Source organism: Purpureocillium takamizusanense, chromosome 2 (genome assembly GCF_022605165.1).
Source record: "Purpureocillium takamizusanense chromosome 2, complete sequence".
Lineage (NCBI taxonomy): Eukaryota > Fungi > Ascomycota > Sordariomycetes > Hypocreales > Ophiocordycipitaceae > Purpureocillium > Purpureocillium takamizusanense.
The window spans coordinates 2,858,035-2,886,011 of record NC_063069.1 but is presented as its reverse complement, the minus strand read 5'-3'; the positions used below and the strand labels follow the sequence as shown (position 1 = coordinate 2,886,011).

Here is a 27,977-nt window from a genome sequence, read left to right as displayed (position 1 = left end):
CCAGTCGCCCCTTTGGTCAGCCGCAGCATCAGCAATGAGGTTTGGCAGCAGCCCCGGCAGCAGCCCCGGCATCAGCATCAGCATCAGCATCAGCATGGGCATCGACATCAGCTTCGGCAAAGCCTCGACATGGACATCCGCAGCGTCGGCATCATCCGCGAGGGCAGTCACGCCGTCGTCGCCGACACCGGGCCCCGGGCACGCTAAACGGGGCGGGACGCCATCGCGACTGGACCCGTGGTCCCCGGGACGTGGAACTGGAGGGCGCACGCGCCTTATCGGCTGGTCGTCCTGTCGTCGCGGAACCGGTGACGGAGTGCCTCGTTCACCGTCTGCGATGCCGAGAGTCACGCGCTGGTCTTGGCCGCCCGTAGCAGTCACTCATCAACACGCGGCTCAAGCAAGTCTTTGGGGGGAGAAATGCACGGAGCAGATCCATCACCAATGACGCAGATGTAGGAGAGCTGGGTCTACTGCGCAACCCTGTGCGGCCTGGTATCGCGATAGTGTACATGGGCATCGCACGAACAGTGCTTCAGACGCTCCAACTTGAGCGCACTGGTGTTGCTTGCAAGCCCAGGCGGCGTCATCGAGCCTGCCGGGGAGAAGCGACCATCTGAATGTCAGGCGGTGTCTTGTCCGCCTTGTTGGCTCTACTAGTAGTACAGCTTCTACTGCTACGAAGTACTCCAACCACTATAGTACTCACGAACATGGGCCGCTGTACGAAGTATACCCGGTGGAGTGTCAAACACGATGTGTTGCAGTGCGGCCGCCCGCGCTGCATTCCCGGCCGAGGTCTCGCTCGTACGACCAAGCCCGCGAGTCTGGACTCGTGGCTCCCGACGTCGCCATCGCCATCGCCGTCGCCGTCGCCACTCGTCGCGACACCCCATCGCGACACGGCGTCGTCGTGGCCATCAAGTCGCTGGCATGGCATGACCTAGGATGCATGGTATTGCCGCCTCGGCCCCGCCCACTCACTTTGATGCCTTGTTCACTTGTTCTTGATGCTTGACCCGGCCGAGATGGCACGCATTGACGTGGCGGCGTCTCTTGCCCGTCCTGCATCGAGAAACATCCCGACCCATGCCGTGCTCGAACGACTTGTTCTTTTCTTCCTTGTCCCCCCTTCCGTCTTTGTTCCTTTGCTCTTCCATTCCTGGACAGATGTCCGGGGTATAAGCGAGGAACAAGCATGCCTGAAACGCTGGCGCTCGCTGGATGCATGACTCTGGGGCGGCTAAGCGGCTTGCCACGATTGACTCGACCGCCAACGAGGGCCGATGTGACTGTCCTTGCGGCGGCCCCGACGGTGGCTACACCCAGCAAAAGTAGGACTACCTAGGTAATCGGGGTTCGCTACCTGTAAGTTATTCCCGCCAACCAGGTTGCCGGGGCGCTGCACTCACTCACTCTGACGAGCACAACACAACAAAAGCACAGCACTTTATAGATGCCTGAAGTCGTCCGACGTAGCCAGCTATACCGTAGTTACCGTACGCCGCCGAGTCTCAATGCTCAAAGCACAGCTCCATCCAGAACCACCAAAGCAACCGACCTAATGACTGGCACCAGTACTGCCTGTAGTAGCACCACGTGTGCGTGCCCGTTCCGTGCGCCTCATCGCGAGCTCCGGCTTCTCAGGCCCTGATGCCTGTTTGACCCCCCAGCACCCGCCGCATCTTCCATTCCACACAGCTGTTGCCAGCGAAGCGGGAAAAAGCAAGGCGCTGCATTTCCTCGTTGCTGCTTGTCTCAAAGGGGCAAGAAGCACCTTGTGTGGCGCCTGTACAAGAACGCAGCAAGGTTACGTACCTTGTGTGCGCGCAGTGCAGTAGGTACAGTAAAGCATGTACGAAGTACGTATTAATGTACCGGAGTAAGTTACATGGGCGGAGGGTTCCGATGATGCACACGCGCATCACGTCGGCCTCGGGGTTCTTTGTCTTTGGTCGTGACGGCGGCGAATTTCTCCTGCGGCGTGATGATGATGGTGGCTTGCTCCCCTCCCGAAGGATCAACAAGGAAGCATGCGTCGTCGCGGGACCGCGGCCGTTCGCCCTCGCGCATGATTAGCCCGCAGCTGGCGCAGGCGATGCGATGATACTTGGGTCCTCGTACAATATGTTTGGCTGGGCTGGGCCCCTGGTAACAACCTACCATGCCTAGCTAGTTACCTAGGTAGTGAGTGGCGCACGGGGCTCATGCTTTCCTTTCGAGTTGCAGTGGAGTGAGTGCTGCTGGTTGCTGATGAGAACTGCACACACACACACACACACATTTGCGGCGGCCGCGTCAAGGGGAAAAGAAACATGGTCTCTCGTTGAGCCAGTTGCATCATCCACGGCCACAGAAACATGGCACAAGGGTGAGACGCCGCCACTGCTGGCTGGTGCAGCGCGCGCCCTGCCGTGTTCCACTGATGTGTTCCACTGATGTGTTCCACTGACGAGGGGTTCCATTGGCCCCCCCCCCCCCCCTTGTCTTTCCTTGGTGTTGCGACAGACATGGTCTCGATGGCCGCCTCGCCCGCACAAACACACCGTGGTGGCATGGCATGGACGCCAACGCAACCCTGCCAGCCCTGCAACGCTGCAACGGAGGGATCGTCTCGTCCCACTCATCAGCGGCGCCGTGGCGAACGAGGAAGGGTCAAGAGACGTGGAGTGCTCATCACCTGCGTCGCGCGCGCAGCCTTGATGAAGTCTCTCGTCTGGTTGGCTGCTCGGCACTCGACGACCTCGGCCCCCCCCCTCAACTCACCCAGAGCTGCGCCTCGGTGAGGTGACATTTTATTACTGCGGCAGTTGCTCGGGCAGATGGATGGACTTGGACCCGGCGAAAATGCAAAGCGGCTGCATACCCGCTACACCACACACACACACACACTCATACACATTGGCTCTATCTATCCAAGGACACTCAGAAACACGAGGGGGCAACGTAGCGACGACCGACCGCGAGACCCGGGCAGGACAGACCAAAAGTGAGATTGGGCGAGCGGATCGCGATGCGCGCCAGCAGAGGACCGTCGGTCGATCCCTGGCTTGGCTTGGCCTAGTTACTAGTTACCCTGCCTGGCATCCTGGTCCTCCTGCAGGCAGGGGACGGATGCGGGCTCGCCCATCCAGACTGTCTGTCACAAGAGCGTCACGATGCACGATGCACCACCTCGCCCAAGGACCCGCCGGCCGCGGGATCCCATCCCGTAGCGCACAAGCAGGTGGTTCGTCGGATTCTCTTATACGTCTTGCTGATAGTAGTAGTGGTACGTACGTACTTATTAGCCACAGTGGTGCACTGCTGCACTGTACGCTTTAAAGGCCCCCCCTCTACGAAGCATAAGTACCTACTAAAGGTAGGTACCTACCTAGTATTGCACACTATACCACTCGCCGCATCCAAGTTGCTGTTCCCCTCCTCCTGTTGCATCCCCCTCCCCGCTGCCTGTCCCCAGGCATCCAGGGCCTCTCAATGCTTGCGCGCCCGTCATCCCATCTGGCAATGCAACCCCCCACGCCGCTACATGTCCCCATATACGTACCCGCAGTACCCCGGAGGACTTTGCTTCTTCCTCTACGTACTAACGAACGGCGGCTAATACCACTAAGAAGTTACTACCTTACTACTACCACCTCGCAGGTACGGAGTATGAACACAAACGCGGCAACCGTGAGAACTGTCTCTACGGCAAGTAGGCAAGCAAGGTAGGGACGAAGTTCCACGGGCGAAGCAGAGTTGCAAGGCTGGTACGGAGCTCACCGTTTATTCCTAACCTACCGCCCGCCACCAATAACCGGGCGAGCGAGCGAGCGCCTTCCAAGTCGTGCCCGTTTGATACAGCTGTCGTCCACCGCCGCCGCCGCCGCCGCCCGCCGCCGCCGTTAGATTGGCGGTGGCGAATCTCGAATTTTGGCGCGCGCGGGCCCCTCTCTTCTGCCTTGTTTAGACCCAGCCGCACTTTCATCAGAATCTTTTTCCAACGTATCAAGGTTTGTAATTGCCGGAGTGGGCGTCCACCCACCCTTTCTCTCGCTCGCTTGGGCTCCCCCCGCTGCCCTTGGAACTCCAAGCCCAACAAGGCGGCGACGCTTTGGGAGTAGTAACTTAGTAACTAACGGCCGGTTAGCAGGGGGGGTGGAGCGGCGGCGACCAAAGAGCCAAGACTGCGGCCCGCGCAGGTGGCCCCTCCCTCTCTCCCGGTCCCCGGTGGCCAAAACAGACTTTTTCCTCCGGAAGTTTACCTTTAATAGAAGTTGTTTAGCGCCGGACTGTAATCTTCCATTCAGCTTGTCCGTAGGGATGCAGAAAGCAACGAACGAGCCTTGTCCCTTCAACCGGGAAGGGCGCCCCTGCCCCCCCTTCCCAACCAAACCACTCCCGTATCTCCCGCCGACGCCACGGACGGCTTCGAGAACCGCCACCCCTTCCAAGCCCGCTGTGCTGGACCGTACCTTTTGTTAGGTACGTGCAGTATGATACGTACGCATATGGGGTCTGCATCGGCCTCGACGCGCATGACAGGGGGGCAACGGGGTGATGGTTTATGCCGATGGCGTGGAATTCGGCCACCTGCTTGCCAGCCTGTCAAGCCTGTGCTACAACAAGAGCAAGACAAGGAAATTTTGCTAGCATCGCCGAGTGCGACCGGCTGAGGGGGTTCGCGAGGACTGACTCCACCAGATATCTCCGCGACAGCCTCGAAGATTGGGATGGGCAGCGAGCGGTTGTTTCGGTCATGGTGTTTCAATCGACGCGCGATTCGACGTGCTGCCAGACATGTTCCTCGCTCGCAGTCTTGTTTCATTCCGTGTCCAAGAAAACTAACTTGCCTCACTACGGAGCAATGCCATGTGCCTATCTACTAGTTAAGTTACTACTAACTACTACCAAGTACGAAGTAGTGCTACCAGGAAATCTCTTGGCCCCCCCCCCACGTTCCGGATGTTTCCCATCGGCGATGCGACAGCGCGTTCGACGAATGCGGCTGTCGGTCGGATATCACGTTAGAGGCGGCGCGGCGGCTTGTTCTTCTTCTCTTTCTGCCGTCGCCTTCGTGCTCTTTCCACCGGCCTTTTTTTTTTTATATTAAAAAAAAGGTACAATTGTACTGTGCACTATTCACTCATCACTCAAGTCACTTCCCCTTCATCCCTCTGTCTCTGTCTCCTTTTTCTTCTTCTTCTCTCTCTCTGGGCCGTGTGATCGTCCGGAAGCCTGCTCCGGGACACTCCCCTCCCTGCCCCCTGCACGGCGTCCCGCCCTCTCTCTAGTACCGAATGCAGGAATTTTTTTTTTGGTGCTTCCCGCCTCCCGTCGCTTTGCGCCACCAGCACCATCGATCCTTTCCCGCGCGCGTGCGTGCGCGCGTGTGTGCGTGCGTGGAGCCCCGATGGGCAGGGGGGGGGGGCCTGGTTGGTGACATAACAAGTGCAGCCGCATCCGCCAAATGGGGAGAGCCACGACACGGAACACAGGAAATGATGGATGGCATGGGGGGGAAAAAGGAAAGAAAAAAACCACAGCCGCTTCCAGAAGCCTTGGAAATTTCTTGTGTGTCTGTGTCGCCCTTCTAGAATCCTTCCTCGGCTGGCATGCCTCGTAATTGGATCGCCGGCAGCCGAAACGGGGCGTCCCCCCCATTGCCACCGCTCTCTCGCTCCCCTCGGCGCCGTGACAATCCGCGTCTCCACTGTTCGTCGGCCTCTCCGATCAACCGTGAGTGAGCGCGCCGTTCCTCGTGGACCGCCATCGCCATCGACAGTATTGACAGCCTGGCACCCTGGTCCTGGCTGCTGCTGTCTTGTAGAATATCTGGCTAGACGAAGGAGAAAAGGGGGAAAAAAGAAAAGAAAAATTTCCCTCCGCTCAAGGCCCGCCTGTCGCGCCCAGACCGATTCCAAATCCGAGTACAAACAGGTACGCCTCAATTGCTCTTGCATATAGTACGAAGTACTCTCTCACTCATGGCCAACCCAGCCAGCCCGCGAGGATGTCACAAGTAGTAGTTATATTCGCGCCCCTTGCAGCACCACCATCCCCCCCCCCCAAAATACGGTGCAGCAAAGCTCGCGCTGCAGTCATCAACCCCGTATTGTCCGTCATATCAACATGTCTTGTTGCTGTACCAAGTATACTACTGCACCCCACCGAACTGGGGCTGCGCGTCCTCATGCCATGCATGCCCTTATGGTCTGGCCCGCCATCCCGTGGCTCGACTTCGTCAACAAACTCAACTCCTCGTATTTACAAAGCAACATAAGGTTTCTCGTTGCATTTCGTTTCGTGCTACAGTACGTGTTGTATGACTTCGTCACGGCCCGCGTCACAGTTCTCGGCCCATGACTTTGTGTGTCTGTCCTCCCCCTCTCCGCCTCATCCGCTCCTCGAACCACCATCACTCCGTCATCAGCCCACCAGCTGCTGCTCCCTGCCACTTGCATACAGCTCCAGTCTACGCCGCCTCACCTACTTCCATGGGTCAAATTACATGTCCTACCTCTGCCTACCTTATGCGATGCAGCCCTGTGCTCTATTGTGGTTGCCGGGGCACGCGGGCTCATCTACCTATCAACCCTGCCTCGTACGACGAACCCGCGCAGGGCTGGGTCCGCCTCCATCTACTAGCTAGCATCTTCTCCCCCCGCGGGTGGCACCGGCGAAGCCGCTTTGTTGCGGTTGATGCCCTCTCCGTCCCGGCCCCATCGTCATGTTCCACTCCCAACGTCTGCGGGCACTGACGACCGACCGCTCTGGTTCCGCTGCCCCTGAGAACCCAAGCCGACAGACAGACCGCGCAAGCTACTACGGTCCGGGAGAGTCCGTCAACCTACCTTCTTCAGAGAAAATCCCGGCTATGCTTCGGCGCAGGCCTGCTGTGACAATGAATGCGGTATTTGTCTTGAAAAGGCCACTCGGGCCATTCTAACACTACTCATCCAAGCTCGACGCGCCAGCCCTCTGGGCCGGGCATTACAATATTGATACAAGAAAAAGTCGGCCTCGCCCTACAACGTTCTTGTGTTGCACGTCTGCCTGGTCGGGCCGCCCGTCTCTGTGCCCTATCCTCCTTCCCTTTCCAAACACTCTCCGCCATCCGTCGCTATCAATGCTATTCTCTCAAGTCTCCTTTCCAGAACGCCCTTCATTTCCTTTTCCTGATGCCTCAAAACGCCGAAGACCCAATGTCATCGCGAGCAAGGAAAAAGAAACCAAGCAATACAGAACAGAACGGAAAACAGACCAATCTGGACAAAGAGGGTGGCCTCAGTACTCCCCAACCGAGAAGTCTCCGTGGAAGCCCCTGTTCAGCAAGATGCACGCGATCCGCTTGCGCTGCGTCTCCATGTCCGTCGCCGAATAGGAATCAATTGGGCTCAAGCCCAGGGCCAAGCAAATGGCATTGGTGATTGTGAAGACACCGCAGTCATAGCCGTTCGTCTGCCGTGGAGCATCATGACGGACAGTTTTCCAGAGCGATTCTTCATAGTTGTCCTCGAGGACAAAGCGAACAAAGTTCATCGCAACATCAACGTAATGCTGATTGCCCGCCGGATTGAGCGAATCCATGTGGGCGATCGTTCTCATCATCGGGCGAATGACAATCAACGTCCAGTGATTGCCGGAGCACACAGGCATCAGGATTGTCTCAAGGTCCAGGAAGTTGTGCTTGTCGACTCCGTGTCGCTTCAGCTTCCGTAGCACGTCCTTATTGCCATTTGCCAACAGGCTCTTGAAGAAAAACGAGTTCAAAGCTAGACATTTTCGGGTCTGCTGCTTGAAGTCCTTAATTCCAGCAGCCTCGTTTATCGATCTGTCAAGGAAGACAATGGATCCATTGATGATTTCATCGTTAAGCCAGTTCGTGCTCGGAATGACAGAGACAAAGTCGTGCTTCCGCAGCGTGCCACCCTCAGGTGTCGTGACAAAGATGCCACTTGTGTTGGTACCGGTCAGAATGTTGTTGGCCTTCGCCATAAACTGCGCACCGGGAGCAGTGATGAAGGGCGTCTTGGGTGCGCGCAACTGTCGGTGCTGGTCGATGTTGCGGATGAACTCTTCGCGGCGGCGTTTTTCCTCAGCCTTCCATTTTTCTTCCTCGACCCGTTTTATTTCTGCCTCAGCCTGTCGTTTGGCTTCGGCAGCTTCCCGTGCAAGTCTTCTGGCCTCCTTTCGCTCTTCTTCCTCACGCTGAGCCTTCTCAGCGGCCTTGCGTGCCTCCTCTGTCTTCAGGCGTTCAACCACGATGCTCACGGTTTCACTGTTGGCAAGGCCCGCCGGAGCAGGCAGGTCCATGAGTGCCTTGATGCGGGCATCGGCCTCGGCCTTTTGTTCAGCCTTATCGGCAAGCACGCGACGAGAATAGCGCAATCTAGCGGGTGTCTCGACTTCTCGTTCTTCCACATCGCCGTCCGATACGGCAACATTGCGCACAAAAATGTTAGGTCGCGTATCAGGTCGGTGCATAGGTGTAATCGGATGCACTCTTCCGCCATTCTTGCGTTTGCAACCCGGACGTCTGGGGACATCCAGTCCTGTATGAGAGCGCTTCTGTGGGCTCAGAGTGCCTTCCTTAAAGCGCACGATCTTGGGCGCGCGTGTCATGCGCAGTCGCTTTGGAGTCTTCTGTTTTGGGAGCCTCTCTCGGTTCTTGAGGATAGAGCCGAGCGGCTTCGCGTCCTGACTGGGTTCCTTCGGCTGAAATTTGCGGACATACTTCTGTTTGATAAGGCGATGTTGTTCGCTTTCATGGTAAAAGGCAGCCCGGAACTCCGATTCCGACATATCCGAGATCTTGGCCTCCAAAAGATCCGCTCGCATGCGGTTCGTGCCAGACATATCGGACCGCCGAATCTGAGGCTGAGGGGAGGCAATTGGTGCAACAGATGTTTCCGACGGAGGTGCGGGCTGTGGAGCAGCAACATCCTGCTCATGAGACTCAAGCTCGTCGCGTGGGAACGATCCAGGGATAGGCCAATCCCAATCTGAGATCGAACGACGCGGAGCCGGAAAGAAGACCCGCATCTGCTTGTGATATCGCTTGGAGACCACAAAACTCGGCATGGGAAGATGGGCCAAGACAGCCCGAAGGTCGAGTAGGATCGTGTCGAATTCGTCTTTTGGGAGCAGCTGAGAAAGGTGAACCCCAATCAACTGCAGGACCTCGTTACAGGTCGCGGGGAGTGCCGGTGCAGCCATAAAGGCTCGCGCTAGCTCAATCTTTTGGATGCCCTCAGCGGTCATGCCGTAGTCGATGGCGGTTTCCTGAAGCGATTGGTGATTTCTCCTCAGTTTGAAAAACTCGTTGACGCTGTAGATGCCATTGCAGACACTGATGCAGTTCAAAAGCTGCACCAGAAATGGGCCGACAAGATCCGGTTGCTGATCCGGAGAAAGTGACTGGGATTCGCCATTCAGGCACAGGAGAGACGGTCGGAGAAATCTGAGTCGCCTGTTCATCGACACGGCATCACTCTGCTCGACCACTGTACCGATTCTGAAAAGAGTCTTGGCGAATTCCTCCTTGTCGAGGACCATGGTCTTGAGGGCTTCTTCACTGGGTTGCCAGCGAGGTATAGTAGCATCTGGGGCCTCGATGCGGAGGCGCTTGTTGCTGAAGTCAAGACTTCGGCGCGCCGTATGAAGTGCGCCAGTGGCGCGGCGACGAATGCGCGCGACATTGTTGGAGGTGTTGCGAGCTATGCTTGGTCAGCACGCTGCAGGATGCAATGTAGACAAGAACAAAGGGGGCAAACGTACCAAGACCAGCGACCCTGTCACCAGCACGGGTGACGGCGTCGCGAAGGCCGGTCATCACCCTGGCGGAAATATCCCGAAATTGGGGCAAGTACATGCGACGTGGTGCCTGGGAGCGACATTAGCAAAGCTCAAACAGAATGTTACTGACAGGCAAGAGCATGGCAAGACTCACCTCGGCGTTCTACACGGGGACGGCACGCGCAGAGTTGGCCCACAGTCTTGCCTCTCGTCGGGCAAGGTAAATTCTCTGTGGTGTTGGAATACGGCGATCGCCTGCCGCAGCCACCAGCTCAAGGTCGGTGGTGGTGTTTGCGCGCCGCTTTCGCGTGCGAATTCCATTGGTTACAACAAATTGAGGGTCATCAGTGTTTGACGGCTGCCCTTGTTCCGAAAACTCTGGCTGAGGTCGGCGGGCGTCAATGTTCGGTCGAGAGCCAAAGGCACGGAGGGCCGACAGATATGATGGCAAAGGCGGCAGGCTAGGGGCAAACTCAGTCGTAGCAGGCTGCGATGCCAAGTTGATCTGCCCGTTGGCCTGTTGATTGTCAAACTGGGAAGGTGCTGAAGAGGATGCCTGACCAGAAGCGGCAGATGACGATGGTTCCGACGCTGGGGTCGCAGGAGTGACGGACGGCTCAGGGACAGAAGCAGACTGAGAATCGACCAGCAGACGAGATCCAGTAGGCTCAGTAGCCACGTGGGAAGCGAAAGAAGAAGGTGAATCAGTGGTGGGGGGAGCTGAGGCCGGTTCAATAGTAAAGGCGTCTTCATCCGTGTCGCTCTCCGGTTCAGTCGGTGGCTGAGGAACAGCAGGAGTCGCAGGACCAGGGACAATAAGAGTGGTCTGCGTAGTTGCCTTGCGAACGAGCTCCTTGTGCTGGCGGCGATGCTTAGTCGTAGCCTGGAACGTCGTCTGTGTCGCGGCAGTATCAAGGTCTTCCTCGTGGCGTTGCTCGGGGCGGAGAGGAGTCTGGCGGTGATTGAAAGGGTAGACCGTGTCGATGACAAAGCGGGTGTGTGGGCGAGGAAAGACACGTCGATCACGCGTCGGAGGCGGCTGTTCGTTGTTCTCCAGACGGTAACGCACTCCAGGTGCTCCAAAGCGAGCGGCGTTGATGGCCTGAAGTATGGGGACCATGCGGTCAGTTCTGGGGACTCCCAACCGGCGAATAGACAAAGCGCTCTGGCGTGCCCGGGCCCTGAGAGCAGCCCTGACGGCCTTCACGGTGTCTTTGATGCGCTGCTGCTGCTGCAGCTGCTGCGGCGGCTGCTGCGGACCCGTAGAAGGAGCAGACATGACGAAGGTCGAGGGGTTTTGATGATGAGAGGGCAGTGGTGATGAAGGGGAAGAAGGTGCGGTGTTGCTATGCAAACGCGCAGATAATGAAACGTGCGTGATTCTGGTAGGCACAGTCGAAAACAGGTGTTTGACGAGGCAGGATGCGCGTAGAACCAGTTCAACTGGCCAAAGTAGAAGGAGCAGTGCAGACTGGATGAATATCATCAAGACGAGTGCTTGCTTGAAAGGTGCAAAAGTGCAGATGAGCTTGCTGATGGTGGTGATGCGAAACTTGACAGTGCAGAGGCAGAAGCAGTGAAAAGTTGAAGGAGGGAAAAGAGGAGAGAAGGGGGGGGGGCCGGGGGGAGATGCGTACCTTATACGGGCCAGACACGGCGCGCGATCAGTCACCGTTGCCAGGCGACAGAGAACGCGAGCATGACGGGCGGGCTCCTCGACACGCGGGTGTCCAATGAGGGAAGAAGGCGTCAACAGAACCGCGAATTTGGGGCGCGGACGCGGCTCAGGAGGACGCGGGCGTTGCTTGGGTGGTGGTCGCTGAGCGAGGTCGCTGAACGAGGTCGCTGAGTTCCCTATGATGATGGAGCTGTCGCTGAAGTTTAGTGGTGTTGAGGGGAGTTTTCTAGCTGGGAAAACCTCGGCTCAACGCCCCTAGCGCCCCATGTCACTGAACACGCATTGTCTGAGACTTGTCATTGGCCGAACGCTCGCTTATATGGGTCTCCGGCAGAGGAATTGATGATTGGCTCAATATCCGCGAGCCAAGTCTTGGCACGTCGCGCGGCTGATTCGCGAGGTGCTCCACTCACGGCCCCGCCTGTGCTCTCATTCTTGCGCCCACCTCATTGTTACGAGGCAGTCGAGTGCACCTTCCATTGTCCCAAGTATACTGTATTCACGTACAAGCCCATCCATCATGCATGTAAGATCTGGAGAGCTTCCGGTGGCAGTAGCGAGCTCTGCACATGTCTGCAAACCGGCACGCGCAGGCTCTACTTCGGTGTGCCCAGCACATTCAACTTCCATGTGTCTGACTCTGGGGACAAGCGCCACCATCCCGTTGCACTTGAAACGTTCTTGAGACTTGACTCTTCGGGGTCGCGGGGTGAACAGCGCCCACGACGCCATCCAGCCCCCATGGAACAAGCTCGCGCGTGCCTATCAAGGTGAAATGAACAGGGGTTTCCTTCCCATCTTTTCACGGATCAGAGCACCTGTAGTCTACACGTGCGAAACCACGTCTCCCTCCGCCTATGTAAATCCCCAGCCTAGGTTTCGCGGTACGCTCTCCTGCTATGGTCCCGTTGCATGCCATGCAATAATCCATGATCTCCATTTGACAAACTATTAGAGGTGGTGTCGAAATACATGATTTCAACCGAAACCCTTTGGTCGATATACAATGGTATTCATCAAGTCATTCGTATCCCAAACCCCGTCGTCGAAAGCCTGCGGCCTCATGGTACTGACAATCTGCTCTCATAGTTGTGCGACCGCTTCGCCAAGTCGCTTGGTGCAAAACGCCGAAAAGTACGCATTCAAGGCGTCAACTGTGCTGCTCCCCTCAACAAGCTTAACGACGGCGCCCACGTAGCCGTCTGGCCGCACCACAACCACACCGCCTGTATCCTCGTCCAAGCCCATTTTCGCGTGCGCGGCTGCTCGGGCGTTGGGCACACGCCTATCCCAGATATCGTCGGCGTATATGTGCTCGCGATACCCCGCAAGAACACCCGGGACGTCACGGGAGATTTCGATATCTGCCCTCTTGCGTGCCAAGACAGTACACAGCGTGTAGAATAGGCTGTGGGGGTTGTGCTTTTCGTGGTGCGGGACCTTGCGGATATCCGGGCGCGTGTAGGCGCTGTAGAAGGACCGCTGCCCATTCAAGCCACTTGCAAAGTCCTGAAGTGCGTCCTGCGTGATATCCGGATTGCCAGCGAAGACGAAGATGCGGAACGAGCCGTTGAGCGGGACTTCTTGCTCCAGATGCACAACATTGGCGTCCACGACCCTCGTCACGTCCGAGTTGATGAAGATGGTCCCAGGCATGAGCTTTGTCCCGTCTGGTCCTATTACAGACGAGGCCGCAGGGTGGTCGGGAGACCAGTTCAATGCATTTGGCCCGTACGCCACGCCGTAGCCACTGGTGAACCTACATGCCTCTTTGAACGCCCTGATAAACTCATTGTCATCGGCTGCATTGACGTATTCGTTCGCTGCTGACGCTGCGCGAACCTCGCATGCTGCTGGCTGCCTTTGCGAGAATAGCTTTGCGTAGCGATTGTCGAAGTCCAGGAGGCTCTCCGCCACGCTTTTGCGCTCCGACTCGTATGTTTTCAAGATATCCCGGTCGGCAAAGCCACCCTCGACTGCGTGAATCTTCCACGCCAGGTTGAGGGCATCGAGGAACGCCGTGTTCATCCCTTGTCCTGCTTTGGGCTGTGGGACTCGATCAGTATGCGTAAGAGCACGACCAAGGGCGTGGTAGGCATAGGGGATCTTACGCTGTGAGTGTGGCAAGCGTCGCCGCCGATGAAGACGCGCTGGTCAAGAGTGTAGTTGTCCGAGATACCCTGGCCGATGGGGTAGACTGAGTACCACTCCACGCGTTGCCACTCGATCGAATACGGTTGCAAGATTCGTTTCGCCGACTCTTGCACCTCGGCCTCTGTCGCTGTCTTTCGGGGGCTCCAGTCTGAGTCGGTCGACGAAGAAATCTGGATGTACAGGCGCACCATGTTGTCCTCTCGAGGGATTACCATGATGGATCCGTGCTCGCTGTGAATGGTACACTTCATCTGTGCTACAGTCAGTGAGCTGTGGCAGGTCTCATGGAAAACATTGGGTCGCACCTTGATGTCGGGGAAGTCGGTCTCGACGACACCGTCCATCACGCCCCAGACATGCTCTATCGGATCGAGATGACGAACAGCAATATTGAGTTGCTGTCTGATGAAAGACCTCGCGCCTTCGCCACCAAAGAGGTACTTGGCTCTGACTGTCTCAGAAGCATCGCCATCGACGTGCGCCAGAGTCACCTCCACGGGGTACTCGGGGTCTCGCAACTCGTCTGAGGAAAAGCCCGTGATGGTCCACGGACGTTGGATTTGCACGCCATTCTTCTCTAGGTCTCGAATAAAAACCCGTTCAATATGACCCTGGTGTAGCAATGTGGTGAAAGGATAGCGCGCGTCAATAAAGCTCGGGCAGCTCGCCCAAGTGCCCGTCCTAGCGATGCCATCTCCGGAATGTGCCGGATCCCAAAATGCTACCTCGTAGACTCTGGCCGGCTTGTGGGCCATGATGTCGGTTTTGAGCCCCATGTTGCGTATGAGGTCGAGGGACCGGGGTTGGATCCCATCAGCCCTGCCAGTGCGCGTAGGCTCAGGCCTGTTGTCGATGTGCTTTATCCGGTAGCCCCAACGCGCCAAGCATGTGGACAACATGAGGCCAACAGGGCCGGCACCGACGATAACTGTGCTCTCACGTTAGCGAAGACGACAAGAGAATAGATTTGTACAGGTTTACGCGGAGAGAGAGGGGGGCCCAAGAGAAAGCCGGAGTACGCACCAACATCATACAGCTCCAGCCCCGGCTGGCCTACTCTGTCAGCTCTCATACCGTAGGTTCTCGGGTTGGCCGCGCCACAAGGCTCGTGTATTATGGAGAAACGTCAGATCTATGTAGTGGCGGAGGGAAGAAACTAGAGAGAGGTTTGTGGAAGGAATTCCAAGACGGCACAGCAATATACTAGTCGGTGGGAAGCAAGGCATTGTGAGGCTACGACGGGGGATCGTGGCCACTTATAAGAATGACGGAGAAATGGGCGGCGGCGAGGGAAGTATGCGAGACAAGAGGCAGCCTTGAATTACCCGCTTGCAATCCGAGTGGCATGTCGGGGCCAGCAAGAACAGCCTCCACTCTGGCTAAAGGTCCGGCACCCCCCGCACGCAGACATCCTTGTAAGCGGCTGGAGCCTCACGACTGGTGGAGAGAGGGATGGAGGGTGCTGCTAAGTGTACGGCACAGAGTCCGGGAAGTAGGGCTCACGAAAAGAGCCTTGAAGACGCAACGACGGCAGATTGCACCTCGCAGGTCCGCGACCAGGACGCATCGTGTCATCGACACCTGCAACGGCTCTCCTTGGCGGCAGGGCGTGTGTCGACAGGCAACACAAGGGGGACAAAGCCCAAGCCCGCGTGCAGTCATCATCCCGTCGGTTGGTAACTTGGTGCTGTAATACCCCTGGCCGTGAAAGCAAAGCGCGGGCCTGCAGCACGGCATCGTCAAACCGGGGGGTGGGATGGTTAGTTGCGGCACGATTGTTAGGCTAGACAGCCGGCCGGATCATGGGCTCGGGTCCGGCTGGCCAGAGCCAAAGGAGGCGTGTGTGTACGGAGTGCGGATACGAAGTACCTACGGTATATTGAAGTAACATTACGGTGCTGGAGCGGCGGCCAGGTACATGATCGAGATGAGGATGACGGCCATGCGGTATGTTGGCCGTCGGCGCGGGGCGGCGAGCCGCGTGCCAGGCGGGCCGGGGGGGGGCAGCGTGCTGGTTGGGCGCCGGGGGACGAGAAAGGTCGGTCGGGGAGACGACGATGGCTGCACAGGCTGCAGAGGCTGCTGACGGCGGACGCGGTCAGCAGTGCAGAACGCAGGGCAGACCGCGACCTTGGCCTGTTCGGGACAGGTTCTGCAGCATCGTCATTGACACGCCGCTGGCAGGTCACCCTTGACCCCTTGGCGACGTCGTTCTATCGGAAGCGACCCCTGGTCTCGCATCTGGCCGAGTCCAATACCGTATGGGGCAGCGATGGATCCGCTGGAGTCTGAAGTCTGGAGTCTGGGCGAGGGGGCCCGGTTCCTGACAAGCCTGGCCTGAGCAGGAGAAAACGCCAGCACTACGTAGCAAGTTAGTACTAGTGATAGGCTGGCATGGAGACGGCCAGACTCTTTCGAGGAATCGAGGTCGGACGGGCAGACCGGGGGTCAGGGACGGCGATATCGGCCATTTCCTAACTTGCCCCCTCCTCGTAGCGTAAGAGAAGAAGACGCCCTCTCTGTGGTGATTGCCCAGAGGCGGTGCTGGTCGTGTAGCCCATCTGGCATGAGGAGCTGCGCTGCGCTGCGCTGCACTGCAGTCACCGTGAGTGCGGAACGCGCCGTCGCCGCAGGAGCCCCCTTGTTGAATTAATTCACATCCACGTCTGGCGCGGCGCAGGCTGGTGGGTCGAGCTGGGGGGCACTGGAGAGCGAGTGGCGCCGGGAAGGAATATCGGGAGTTGATGCTGATGACGGCGGCGCGCCAGGTTCCGGGTTGCAGGTCAGTTGTGGGGAAGCAGGCCGGTGGCGCTGATTGGGCGCAGGGCGGGGGACGCGTGTGGAGTGACAGGCTGATCGTCGTGACCAGACCGGCAGGACCAGATCAGACTCTCGAGTCTCGCCCCTCGAGTCGAGTCAACATCTCAAGCCTGGTGACAGCACAGCATACCTACCTAGCCAAGGTACCATGGCTACCTACCTACCTACCTCCACCTAGTTTGGTGTTGAGGCGGCGGTCCAATCACGAATGGCCTGCCCGCGCCCGGGATTCATTTGCCTGGGACAGGTGCGAGTTGCGGGAGGACCGGAGACCGGGACACGGGGGTGCGCCCTCTGCCTGGAGACTTTTGGGCTTCCAAGCCGTATTACTGTACCTCACGCACACTTTCCAGTAGTGCACGCGTCCCGGTGCCAAGTTGCGCCACGCCACCGTCGACAGGACAGGGCCCGGCGTGCCCGCGCATCCAACTCCACCTCACCGCGGTGGCCGTATTCATTGGGGACGGAAGGCAGGTTAGCTGTAGCAGTTCCTTTCGTGGGCACCTTATTTCCTGAGCGGGACGAACTTACGTACAGTAATACTATCAAAGTACTGTACTGTACCCCGGTAGGTAACGTACCTCCTAGTATGTACTACCTAGTACTAAAGGGAGGGAGGCAAGTTGTTGGTCGTGCTGCCGGCGAAAATGTTAGTCGCACTTTGCAGGTGTGAAGCAGGTGGGCGACGACTGCGCAACGGGCGCTCCTGCCGTGGGGTGAGAGTGGAAAGTTAGTACCAAGGTAAAATAGGTACAGGATACCACAGCGCCACCGCCTCGCAGATACAGGTCAAGGTAGGTAGTAATAAATGCCTACTACCTTGCCTTCAATCATCTTACATAGGTACCTTTAGGTACCCTAGGTGGCGTCAACCTAGCACTTTCAACAGCACAGCAGAGGCGCGTTGTACCGCCGTCCCTCCTGTACGGCTACGCCAACACCAGCGGCACAGCTCAGCTGTTTGGATGTCACGCAGTTTTCCAAGGCTCAACGACTCTCCAAGAATATGCGCTCGCTGCGTGTCGCACGCAACCCAACAGTCCCTCCGATATCTCACTTCGGCACGAATCGCGGACCAGAGCCCCCGACTCCCAACGCTCCGTCACTTACTCCGTACATTCGTGCGCTGTCGCGGACCACCGTGGCCTGCCGACCGAGGCCCTGAATGCGTCTAGACCTCGGACCGTGCGTCTTCACGCATTCACGAGCATAACTGTACTGGATGATTTCGACGCCAAGTCGCGGCACCAGACATACTAAATCGGAGCCGCGAGAACAAAACCCCATGAAGCTTAAATGATAAACTCTGAGCCCAGCCTGACGACCCGCAATGTTGGCAACATTTCCCAAGCAACATACCAGCTAGTATGTAGTAGCCTAACGACGGACGGGAGCCCTAGGATACTGGGCTCCAGCGGCCAGATCCTCGTCTACTAATCGAAACTGACACACGAGTGAAGCTCCAACGCCCGAGGCGCAAAGATCACACCATCTGCAAGCGGGCGACGGCGGCGGAACCTTGTCAACCCGGCCACATACAAAGTAACTCGTTCCCCGTTGGCGGGCGGCACGCAAGGGACTGCCAACACTTTGCTTTCGTCAGCGTTCGCACGCATCGGTGTGAAGCTGTGGTCCAGGGGGTCCAGAACCGGAGGGGACTGCATAGGTGAGAGCCTTGCTTGGCCGCGGCCCTCGACTTTCCCCCAACCTTGATCCACCTCCAGTCGCCCAGGATCTCAGCCTTTGCTTTGCCCTTGCGTCCGTTGGCCACGGCATGTCACGTCGGGAATGGTAACATGCCTGTTCTTCGAGTGGGGCGCTTAGACCAGGCCGCAAATAGCTCTCAGCGACCAAATTTGCATCATGCATCAACGTGTCTTTTCACACACTGCTACCAAGTACTGTACTATACTGTATGTACCTACCGATGCCTCCGGGTGAGTTGGACGTGGCCAGCTCGACCCCCCCCCCCCCTCTCCTGCCGATGTAAAGGGTTGCAAATGGCCCAGACCCTGCGGGCCATGTCACGATGCTTCGCTACCCCGAGCGTGGCATGTATTTGGCAAAGACAGCACGGCGTGTGATACTGTACGCACACTTCCAGAGCTGGGCAGAGATATCGTCGCATGCCTGAGTGAAGCGCCAGAGCCAGACGAGGGCTCACACGAATGAAAAGTCTAGACGAGGTCGGTGGGTTTGTCAGGTGCCTTGTTGCAACCCTTGCTTGTCCTGAGCCGTAGGAAGTGATCGGTTGTGCCACAAGAGAGGGAACACGCTGTCAGGCCGCAAGGCACGCTCCTCATCGCGACGCGAGCGTGGAAGAGGTTGTATCGCCATGCAAGACCGCGTTGGCCATCCGTATCATGGCCCCGGTTCTACAAGGGAGGCTGCACTCCCACCTTATTCTCGCCATCGCGGCCGCTTCCTGGAACCGGCGCGGGAATGCCACACGGCAACACACAGCTCAACTACCGAGCCAGGCCGCTCCCTCGGCATAAACGTCCGGCACCCGCCGGCAACGGCCGGCAATGAAACCTGGCCTTGGCTACTACTAGTACTGGCATCTGTGGGACGCGCCTTGATGTTGGGCCCGGCACAAGGTAATAAGGCTGTGACGCCAGCGCGCCCGTGTTCCCGGGGCACATGCCGGCGGACTCAACGTTCCACACGCAAGGAGGATATATCCTGCCAGAAAGACATGTCGGCGGTCACTCGCCGCCGACAAAATCCTTTTCTGGCCCCAGTTGCTGTCGCCGCTTAGCTTACCGTCATCCCCGTGTCAGGGGTGCCCGTAACACGTATCTGACTGTTTACACTCCCTCTCGAAATGGGAAAGCCATCCTATGCTTATGGCCAGTGTCGTGCATGATGATGGGCTTGGCCGCAGCCGCTTCGCGGCACGTGCTGTCGACTTCACTTTGCCGTCAAGTGGCGCGGGATGATGCTCGTCCGCCTCTGCGAAATTGAACAGCTCTCGACGCCCGATTGTGGGGGGAGCGAGGCTTGACAGGCTGGGTGGCAGAACGGTTGCTCGACGCCATGATAGGAAGAGCAAGCCTTTTTTTCCTTCAGTGGTAAAGGTGGCTACGTACTGTTTAGGAGAACAGTTTTCTTCCGGGCTCGTGCTTTGTTATGCGCATCCGAGTGCGCCGACCAAGACCGTGATAAACAATGCTTCTCAAACGGGCGTCACGCATTGCCTCTGTGACCGAATGAGCGGCTACAGCAGTAGTGGCACGCACGCCAATATAGAACGCAACTTGTAGTCACTTTGTCCCATCAGAGATGGGAAGTAGGTATACAAGTAGGAAGTCTTGTCCTATGCAAGCAAGAGAGCGTTGATGGCGGACATCAAGGCGCGCTGACAGACCTGGCTTGCCCGCATGTTTGGCCACTCTCGGCTGCGCTGATCAGGGCCGGGCGCCCCATTCATAGCTCGTCTTTGTAGAGCCGCCGTGCACGGGCGAGGCGTTCAGCCGTTCACTGGGGGCTGGCGGCGGGGTCGCGTGTGCGCTGGTGAAGGATAACAGCTGCGGGCAGCTGCCGCGCCAGGCAGCCAGGCTGAACACAACAACAAGTCGGGCGGCCTGCGCCCCCCTTCGCAAACGCACACTCATCTCTCTCTCTCTCTCTCAAGTCCTCGCTAGCTCATCTGCAACCACCTTTCAACCACACCTCTCTCTCCTCCACCACCGCCACAAAACCCCCCTTCACCTGCTGCGCCCAGGATTCGAGTTACCATCGACACTACTCTCCTGAGCGCCTCTTTTCAAAAGATAACAGCCGCTCAGCTGTCTGGTATCTGAATCTCTCTTGTCTCTAGCTGCTGCGGTTCAAACCCTGCTCGGCCAAGGGTCGTCGTCGAGTGCTTCGCTCTCACGCCCCCCGCCATCGACGCCAGACGAGGGAGAACCCAATGCCGCCGCAGAGCCCAGAAAAGCCCCAAGACCAACTGACAAGTCTTTCGAGCGTGTCAAGGCCTTCCCCTCGAAAGCACAAGCCTCGTGGGTCCGGAAGTTCGAGCAGAGAGCAACAGCTGTCGTCGCCCAGGAAGAAGCAGGCCAAGCAGCCGCTGCACATTCGCATGAACCTCACGGAGACGCAGATGGACAAGATCACAGACGCGTGAGTCAACTTTTGTTTTGGGTTTTCAATAACCAAGTCGACCGCTTGTTAAGTCTCGACTGACAAAGTTTTCAAGCTTCACAAACAAAGTCACCAACAGTCCCGTCAAAGCGCGTCAGCGTGTCGACACGACGCCGTCCAAGGCCACGTCCCAGTCTCCGCCTGGCTCTAGCAGCCATCCTACCATGAACTACGCCTTTAGTGGCAGCGGAGAAGACGGGACCGACTCTGGTGTCGCGTCGCCGACCTTCTCTGAGCTGATGCCTCGCCCCCAGGCGGATATCTTTGCCGCCAGAGCGGACCCAAGCTTGGCCGCTCGTCGCCAGATGCCTTCCCCATCGCCCATCCAGGTCAGTGGAAGACGCGTTGCCGGAGCTGTTGCGTTCAACCCCGAGCAGGCGATGCCTGAGTCGCCTCTGACCCCGCCTGGTGTCGAACACCATGGATACGCCCAAATGCGTTCCGAGAGCGATCAGGCTTCGGGATTCCATCCTAGCGGCCGCCAGCAAATTCCCATGGACCTCCGGGGCACGTATACTACTGATTCGTCGGACGGAAACGTCAACGGTCCCGTCATCGACATGTACAATGCCTGGAGTGCCATGAGAAGCACCGGCGATTATTCTTTCCAGCCACCTCAGCGTGTGGAGAGCCTCTCTCACCGGCCTCGCCGCTCCAAGAGCACTTCTGAGGGTCTCAGGTCCGATGCTTTGTATCTCTCTGGTACCTTGAGCCCTCTTACTCCTATCCCCCCTCTTCCAGGACGCGTCCCTACTCAGTCCGCCGTTGCGCCTGCGAGAGACGAAACCCTCGAGGACCAGGTCTTCTCGCCTCTGGCACTGTATTTCTGCGGCCGGGACTTCCCAACTGTGAAGAAAGGCGAGAAGACCATGATTGGGCAGAACGGTTGGCTGGAGCGCACCGAGCGTCGCTCGCCGGAGAAGGAGAAGAAGACACCGCAGAAGAAGACGGGTATTCTTGAAAGCATCAAGAAAATCGCGAAGGACATGGTAAGTCTTTGAGAGAACGGGAAACAAAGTGAAGCGAAATGCATTGCTAACTGCAACATCTTCCTCCAGACCGCAGAGTTCTCCAACCCAAGCCGCAAGACGCCGGCTCTGGCCAAAGACGCCGGAGCAACATCTCAGATTGCCATCTCGCTCAATCCTCGGGAGCAGAGCCTGCTCTACTGTGAGCTCGAGTACCATCTCACCGGCGCCATTCACGACTACATCACCAATGAACTTGAGCGAGGCCATCTAGTGGCCGACAACCTCAAGAAGATTGCCGACTTTTGGGTCTCCCAGGGACGGCCCAAGGTGATCGGTTTCCGCTACGACCTGGAGACGCAGCTCGAGCTCGTGCACCTCCACATCAACGACTTCAACTTCTACGGCCGCCGCCAGAGCAACCCGGTCGAGATCGCAGGCCTCTTGCACTGCATGAAGGTCAACGCGCGCCAGATCCGCGTCCGCACCTTTTGCCAGCCCGACTCGGTCATCGCGAAGCAGCTCGTCGACTCCCAGTCGCTCTTCAACATGATCAACGTCTCGATCGCACGACAGGTCGGCCTCACCGAGATTGCGCAGTTCTTCAAGGTCATTGTGGAGCGCGAGAAGGACGTCCGCGAGCAGAGAAGCCGCGAGGTGCGCAACACTCGCGTCTCGCGGCCGGGAGAGACCTTCGCCGGCGCGCCCCCGTCGTGGCCGCAGCATCAGCAGGAGCGCCAGCACCAGCAGCACCATCAGCAGCACGACCGTGCCGGGCACTCGCACCAGAAGAAGCCGTCTCGTGAGCGAGACAACAGGGCAGACGACCGCACCTCGTACGGAGCAAGGGACGTGCAAGGGTATGACGCCGAGTTCGAGGATCCCCTTCCTTATGCTCGCTGACTTTTTTCCGTGATTTCGACTGCAGCGACTGGACCTAGGATGCCGGCCTGGAGAGCCCTCCCTTGCCATCGCTGCCAAGGCTTGCCAGAATCTTCCGACGAAGGACTTACATGTAATCAAGAATCCACGACATGTCCTTAGGTTCTTTTGTGCGCTTTTGTATCTTTAATTTTCCTTTTTTTTTTCGCGCGCCCTAATGTCACCGGAAGATTCTTTGGCGAATGGTAAGGATTGGGGACTGATGTCGGAGTGTAATAGCTGGACTCCGGGCTATTTTGCTACAACGCCTTGGGCTTTGTGGTTCTTTGCATTGCGCAGCATGGCTCTCGGCGGTTTGCTCGCGTGGCCTCGGACGATACAGGTCATCTGGGGACTTTGAGGGAACTGGAAAGGTGGAGAGTGAGTTCCTACGGTAACAGACGTGGTCAGAGAGAGAGTCGATCGCGCAGACATCTGAGCCAGCATAGGTTTGACCGAGGCTGGTTCTCATGTACTTCGTAAGTAGTGAGAAAATGAGAACTTGTATCATAGTGTAAAACATGATAGGTCTGATCATGGCTCGGTGACCCTCGATCTCTCCAAACGACATCGTCCCGCAGCAACCTCAATTTCATCAAAAACGTGGCGTCATGTCCTACCCCATCAAGGTAACCTCTCTGCATCCATCGACTCCCTATCGTATGAAAGGCCCATTTTACATGTCAAGTATTTTGGATCAAAAATTATCCTGCAGATATTATCGCCGAAAGCGCAACAGTCGTCTGATCATCAGGAAAGCCATTAATTGTGAGTGCGGTGCCTCGTCCTCAGAAGCGGTATCGGAAGCCGGCCTCCTCGTCCCTGCGACGCTTTCCAGAGCGGCTAGACCTTCTATCGTCGTCATATACGTAATCGTAGTCATCGTCATCGCCGCGGTACAGCCGACCACGTCCATTCTTGTGATCGAGGTCTCCCGGCCGCCCAGAGTCGTAGTGCGGCAAGTCCTCCTCAGGACCGTAGCGTCCCTCCCATGCCAGCTGGCGTTGTCTGCCCCTATCACGTGAGTCCTCGACCTTGTTCGCGATGGCATTCGCGCCGAGACCACCAGCCACAGCACCAAGGATTGTAGAAACCATCCGTGGAGCTGCTTCGTCGCTGTGGCGGCGCCCTCGACCACTCGTCTTGTGCCTGTGCTTGAAGGCTGCTTCCGACGCCTTGTTGGCCACGATGCCCCCGACCACGGCCCCGAGAATGCCGACACCGATGCCTGTGGCCGAATGGGAAAAGTTGTCATGGACGATCCCCCGAGCGCGGCTCATGGGGTCGGCTCCACGAGAAACACCGCGCGACCGACTGCGATCATCGTCATCGAAACCGCGGCCACGATAGGACCGGGACGAGGAACGCGACGACCGAGACGGGGAGCGGGGCCGCCGTACCATCGCCGAGGACGGGGGAGGCACGGACCGTGGCCGGGGGTTATTCTGAGTCGGGACGCCGAGAGTGGCGGCACTTTCACGGTAGTAGTCCTCGTTCAGGCCACGAGGTTGCTGCTGTGGCTGCTGTTGAGGAGGGGGAGGGGGAGGAGGCTGGTTTTCGTAGTTCGGGTCAAACGATCTCACGCCTCCGCCGCCACCAGAGTGATAATCGGGGGAGTAGTCGCGGTCGCGTCGCGAGCGGCGGCCACCATCGTCGGCTTCATATCTCGACATGATCCTTGGTGGCAAGGACTGAGACTGATTGTATGTACGGATTATTCAAAGAGAATACCACAAAGTAACAGTGATGGGAGACTGCGGCGCAGAATAAATGTGAGGAAAATCGCAGCAAGAATGATTATGTAGGGGCTGAGGGATTGGGTCAGCCCTACGGCGATGATGGTGTAGGATATGGGGAGGGGCCCAGCCAAGGGCCGGAGGCCAGCTGACCTGATGCGACGCCCCGGATTGCACGGGTTTGGAGGCGGCGGGCGACGGGTGATGGTCTGTTGCTCAGTAGCCGGATCAGCAGCCTCACGAGGGGTCTGTCTCTCCGTTGGTGCTACGCTAATGATGCCGAATCGAACAGCCGCCGGAGCTGGGCGATAGTTGTCTGCGGCGGCCGGATAGTGAGGCGGGCGGTTTATGCGGCGCAGAAGCCCGCGACGGTCAGCTGAAATCGAGCTGCTAAACACCACAAGACGTGAGGATACCGAATTGTAGGGATGAAGCTGGACGAGTTCCCGACGGTGGGATGCGGCGTCTGGGCGGCTCTTTGCCTGGTGCTACTTGATGTCGTGGCGGATTGGCAGTGATGTCACTTCGTCTCGGGCGCACGAGGTGTTAACTAGAGTTCCTACTGTTAAGGTAGTTCTGGGGTGGTGACGGCGACGCCGAGCCGCCGAGTGTGGTAGTATCCGGATTCGGGAACAGCCGTTGGAGTGGGTGGAAATGGAAGAGGATCGCAGCCAGAGCCATCGACTTGGAAATGGGTCAAAGGGAAGCGAGCAACGAGATGGGAGATGAAGAGTGCCGCACAGCACCATCAAGGGCTCGAATTAATGTTGCTCTCGAGTCTTGACTCCCCTTCTTTTCATGCTCCTGAGCCGGCTGTTCCTTCCTCGACGTCGCGGCCACCGCTCCCGAAATACAGAGTACAGTATACCTACCCTGAAGACAAAATTTCCATCAGGATTTCATTCCTTGCCAAGCCAGCAAGGCCGCAAGTCTTGGACACACAAAATGCGACGCCATGATGCTCGCCGTCTGTGGGCCCTCCCTCTGGTCTAAATGATATGCCACCAGTCCCAGTCTCAACGCTGAGCAAGGGTGAATGCGATAAGTAGCACCCTGTCGCTACTCACACAGCTTATGGTCGAGGGCACGGCGATAGCGTCGCATTTATTCAGGTATGCCCTGAGCCGTCGAAACGGCAGGGCCCGGGCAAGGATCGACGGGCCCCTTGTTAATAAAGGGACTGACGTTCACTCAGTTCATAATCGATGAACAAATTTGCGGAGTGGCGTCTGCCCTTGCGTCCTTGACAGGGTGATGGCCGCCGCTGAGAGACCTGGCGCCAGACGAAATGGTGCCTTCGGGAGCCACAACGCGAGCTCCATGTTCACTCAAGGACGGACCGACCCCGCCGCATGGGTTCCCCGCCGTTATCGGCTGTGTGACCGACCCGACCAGAGCCGATCTTGTCTCCCCCACCCACCCCTATGCCGTCCGCGCCCTCCAGTTCTACACCGGTGCAGACGCCGGTTCATCGGCCCGCGTCGAGCGGCCAACTGACAGTACTCGGGGTTAATTTACGGTACGGCGCGTAAGCGAGACGATGGCTCATCATGAGCCATGGGGCGATGAGTTCCCTCGGCTCTGGCGCCTTAGCAATTTGACAAGAGAGTGGCCTCGTCAGTTTGCCCGGCTGACCGACTCGGCCGCCCCGCCCCGGGCATCTGCCCCCCGGACATAACTTGCGGTAGCCTTTTCAAGCTCGTGGCCGGGGAGTTGGTGTGCAACACAGTTGTCTGCACAAGGCACAGTAGCGTCTGCAGTATGTGGGGGGCCTCGTGTATCTCCTCTCAGAAACACCTCGCTGACCTCTGTCTCCGACTTCTCTATCTCTTGCCTGAAGTTGCCCCAACGCTCGAATCGAAGCTGGTGGGCTGTGGCTAGCAGGAGTTGCGACGATGACTCCATTGCCACCGCTCGAGCATGGCTTTGCCCTGCGAGATGAAGAGCACTTCGATCCTCAGCATGACCATGAGGATCATCATGACGAGCAGCTACGAGTGGACGCTGAATCGCAGAACCTCTTGTCCAACGGCACGGGCCAGAATGTCCGTCATGGCCTCGACGACGACGACGACGACGACGACGGTGACGACAATGACGAACGCCCTGACACCAGGGAACGCTGGGACTCTCCGCCGATGAACAAGTATCGTTACTTCGCCGTCAACTTCTCGTTGTTCATCTTGGGGATGCACGATGGGTGCATAGGTGTAAGTAGCTACCCAAACCGGTTCTCCGCTGAGCTTGTGCTGATACCTTTGCAGGCTCTCTTACCATTTGTACGTATAATCGTTCCAAATGATGGCGTCAAGAGGTGAGATTTATGTTTATGCGCCCTAATTGCTTTGCCCGCCAGATTGAGAAATATTACGACATCAACTATGCCGTCGTCTCCACCATGTTCCTCTCTCCGTTCCTCGGATATGTCACGGCTGCCCTATCCAATAACTGGGTTCACTACAAAGTTGGGCAGAGGGGTGTCGCATTCCTAGGCCCGACATTTCGACTCATCGGATACATCCCCCTGGCACTCCACCCGCCGTTCGCCGTGATTCCAATCCTTTTCATGCTCGTGGGTTTTGGAAATGGAATCGAAGACAGCGCATACAATGCATGGGTTGGCAACATGCAGCATACCAACGAGCTGCTCGGTATCATACACGGCGCTTTTGGCCTGGGCGGGACGGTGGCGCCCCTCATAGCGTCTGCCTTGGTCGCGAAACTCGAGTTCCCGTGGTACACGTTCTATTACTTCATGATCGCTGCCGTCTGCGTCGAGTTCGTCTTTGGCCTCTGGGCGTTCTGGGGAGCAACTGGGGCACTCTATCGGGAGAAGCTTCGCAAGGAGAGCAACAGCCACAGCGAGGGTGTCACGACGCGCGTTGTCCTTGCTGAGCCCATCGTCTGGCTGACGGCCATCTTCTTGCTGGCCTACGCTGGCGTCGAGGTCAGCCTCGGGGGTTGGATCCCGACTTTCATGATTGAGGTGCGCAAGGCAGATCCGTTCCTGGCTGGTGTGACGGCGACGCTCTTCTGGTTCGGGCTCAGTCTGGGCCGCATCGTGCTAGGCTTCGTCACCGGCAAAATTGGCGAAAGGCTGGCCATAACAGCATATCTCTTGTGCTGCATCGCCTTGCAGCTTCTCTACTGGTTCATACCAAGCATGGTAGGCGCCATGATCTTTGTTGGGCTGCTTGGTTTCTTCCTTGGCCCACTCTTCCCGGCGACGGTCGTTGTCATGACCAAGCTACTCCCTCAAGCATATCATATCAGTGCCATTGGATTCTCTTCGGCGTTGGGCGGCGGTGGCGCCACCGTACTGCCCTTTGCAGTCGGCGCCATCGCGCAGGGTCATGGCGTTCAGGTTTTGCAGCCCATTGTCCTAGTCTCGCTCATCTTCCTCGTCTACATCTGGCTATCAATCCCCAGGACCAGGAAGACGGCAAGTACCAAAGAGGGCAGGTTCTCGATAGGCGATTACTTGAGTGGGGTGTTTGGACGACAGGCAGGGGGTTGACGGGAGATTTGAGACCAGGCTTTTTTGCTGGGCGTCATAATCAACAAAAGGCCAAAAGGAGGGTGCTCACGGTGATGACTGGTATTTGGCACTATGCGACACGGCAGACTGTATTTGGAGGGATATGTTGGTGTCCCCACTATCATGAAAGAAACGAATAAAGACATACAATCACTTTGGGGGTTTGAATTTGCTTTCCCGGCCACAGTGGCCATGCATTCGTGATTCCTGTTCCGACCCAAGAGGGGCAATTTGGT

At 57.7% G+C, this 27,977-nt stretch overlaps 7 protein-coding genes across 7 annotated transcripts; 3 read left to right on the top strand and 4 right to left on the bottom strand.

Moving 5' to 3' along the window:
• Positions 1 to 7,269: 7,269 nt before the first annotated feature.
• JDV02_002682 (Ulp1 peptidase) lies at positions 7,270 to 9,817 on the bottom strand (the record flags this gene model as incomplete). Its single annotated transcript, XM_047983731.1, has 2 exons — positions 7,270 to 9,701; positions 9,763 to 9,817. The coding sequence occupies 2 exons, from the start codon at positions 9,815 to 9,817 to the stop codon at positions 7,270 to 7,272; spliced, it is 2,487 nt and encodes an 828-aa protein (XP_047839703.1).
• Positions 9,818 to 9,943: 126 nt separating this feature from the next.
• On the bottom strand, positions 9,944 to 11,059 carry JDV02_002681 (uncharacterized protein; the record flags this gene model as incomplete). Its single annotated transcript, XM_047983730.1, has 1 exon — positions 9,944 to 11,059. The coding sequence occupies one exon, from the start codon at positions 11,057 to 11,059 to the stop codon at positions 9,944 to 9,946; it is 1,116 nt and encodes a 371-aa protein (XP_047839702.1).
• Positions 11,060 to 12,323: 1,264 nt separating this feature from the next.
• Positions 12,324 to 16,993, bottom strand: JDV02_002680 (uncharacterized protein). Its single transcript, XM_047983729.1, has 4 exons — positions 14,636 to 16,993; positions 13,918 to 14,540; positions 13,570 to 13,863; positions 12,324 to 13,504 (listed from the first exon to the last, which is right to left on the bottom strand). Exons 1-4 carry the CDS (start codon positions 14,682 to 14,684, stop codon positions 12,542 to 12,544), a joined length of 1,929 nt encoding a protein of 642 aa, XP_047839701.1. The 5' UTR covers positions 14,685 to 16,993; the 3' UTR covers positions 12,324 to 12,541.
• A 769-nt stretch (positions 16,994 to 17,762) lies between these two features.
• JDV02_002679 (uncharacterized protein) lies at positions 17,763 to 18,227 on the top strand (the record flags this gene model as incomplete). Its single annotated transcript, XM_047983728.1, has 3 exons — positions 17,763 to 17,797; positions 17,893 to 18,098; positions 18,157 to 18,227. The coding sequence occupies 3 exons, from the start codon at positions 17,763 to 17,765 to the stop codon at positions 18,225 to 18,227; spliced, it is 312 nt and encodes a 103-aa protein (XP_047839700.1).
• A 2,121-nt stretch (positions 18,228 to 20,348) lies between these two features.
• JDV02_002678 (uncharacterized protein) lies at positions 20,349 to 22,487 on the top strand (the record flags this gene model as incomplete). Its single annotated transcript, XM_047983727.1, has 4 exons — positions 20,349 to 20,557; positions 20,634 to 21,567; positions 21,637 to 22,406; positions 22,475 to 22,487. The coding sequence occupies 4 exons, from the start codon at positions 20,349 to 20,351 to the stop codon at positions 22,485 to 22,487; spliced, it is 1,926 nt and encodes a 641-aa protein (XP_047839699.1).
• A 435-nt stretch (positions 22,488 to 22,922) lies between these two features.
• On the bottom strand, positions 22,923 to 24,866 carry JDV02_002677 (uncharacterized protein). Its single transcript, XM_047983726.1, has 2 exons — positions 24,357 to 24,866; positions 22,923 to 24,275 (listed from the first exon to the last, which is right to left on the bottom strand). Exon 2 carries the CDS (start codon positions 24,138 to 24,140, stop codon positions 23,256 to 23,258), a length of 885 nt encoding a protein of 294 aa, XP_047839698.1. The 5' UTR covers positions 24,141 to 24,275; positions 24,357 to 24,866; the 3' UTR covers positions 22,923 to 23,255.
• Positions 24,867 to 25,636: 770 nt separating this feature from the next.
• On the top strand, positions 25,637 to 27,903 carry JDV02_002675 (uncharacterized protein). Its single transcript, XM_047983725.1, has 3 exons — positions 25,637 to 25,962; positions 26,044 to 26,413; positions 26,468 to 27,903. The coding sequence occupies exon 3, from the start codon at positions 26,527 to 26,529 to the stop codon at positions 27,718 to 27,720; it is 1,194 nt and encodes a 397-aa protein (XP_047839697.1). The 5' UTR covers positions 25,637 to 25,962; positions 26,044 to 26,413; positions 26,468 to 26,526; the 3' UTR covers positions 27,721 to 27,903.
• Positions 27,904 to 27,977: the final 74 nt, after the last annotated feature.

Coding starts and splice junctions, on each gene's coding strand:
- JDV02_002680 (XM_047983729.1), bottom strand. CDS start 14,684: ATGAGAGCTGACAGAGTAGGCCAGCCGGGGCTGGAGCTGTATGATGTT. Junction 13,864..13,917: donor CCGACTTCCCCGACATCAAG/GTGCGACCCAAT, acceptor ACTGTAGCACAG/ATGAAGTGTACCATTCACAG. Junction 13,505..13,569: donor ACGCTTGCCACACTCACAGC/GTAAGATCCCCT, acceptor CGAGTCCCACAG/CCCAAAGCAGGACAAGGGAT.
- JDV02_002677 (XM_047983726.1), bottom strand. CDS start 24,140: ATGTCGAGATATGAAGCCGACGATGGTGGCCGCCGCTCGCGACGCGAC.
- JDV02_002675 (XM_047983725.1), top strand. CDS start 26,527: ATGTTTATGCGCCCTAATTGCTTTGCCCGCCAGATTGAGAAATATTAC.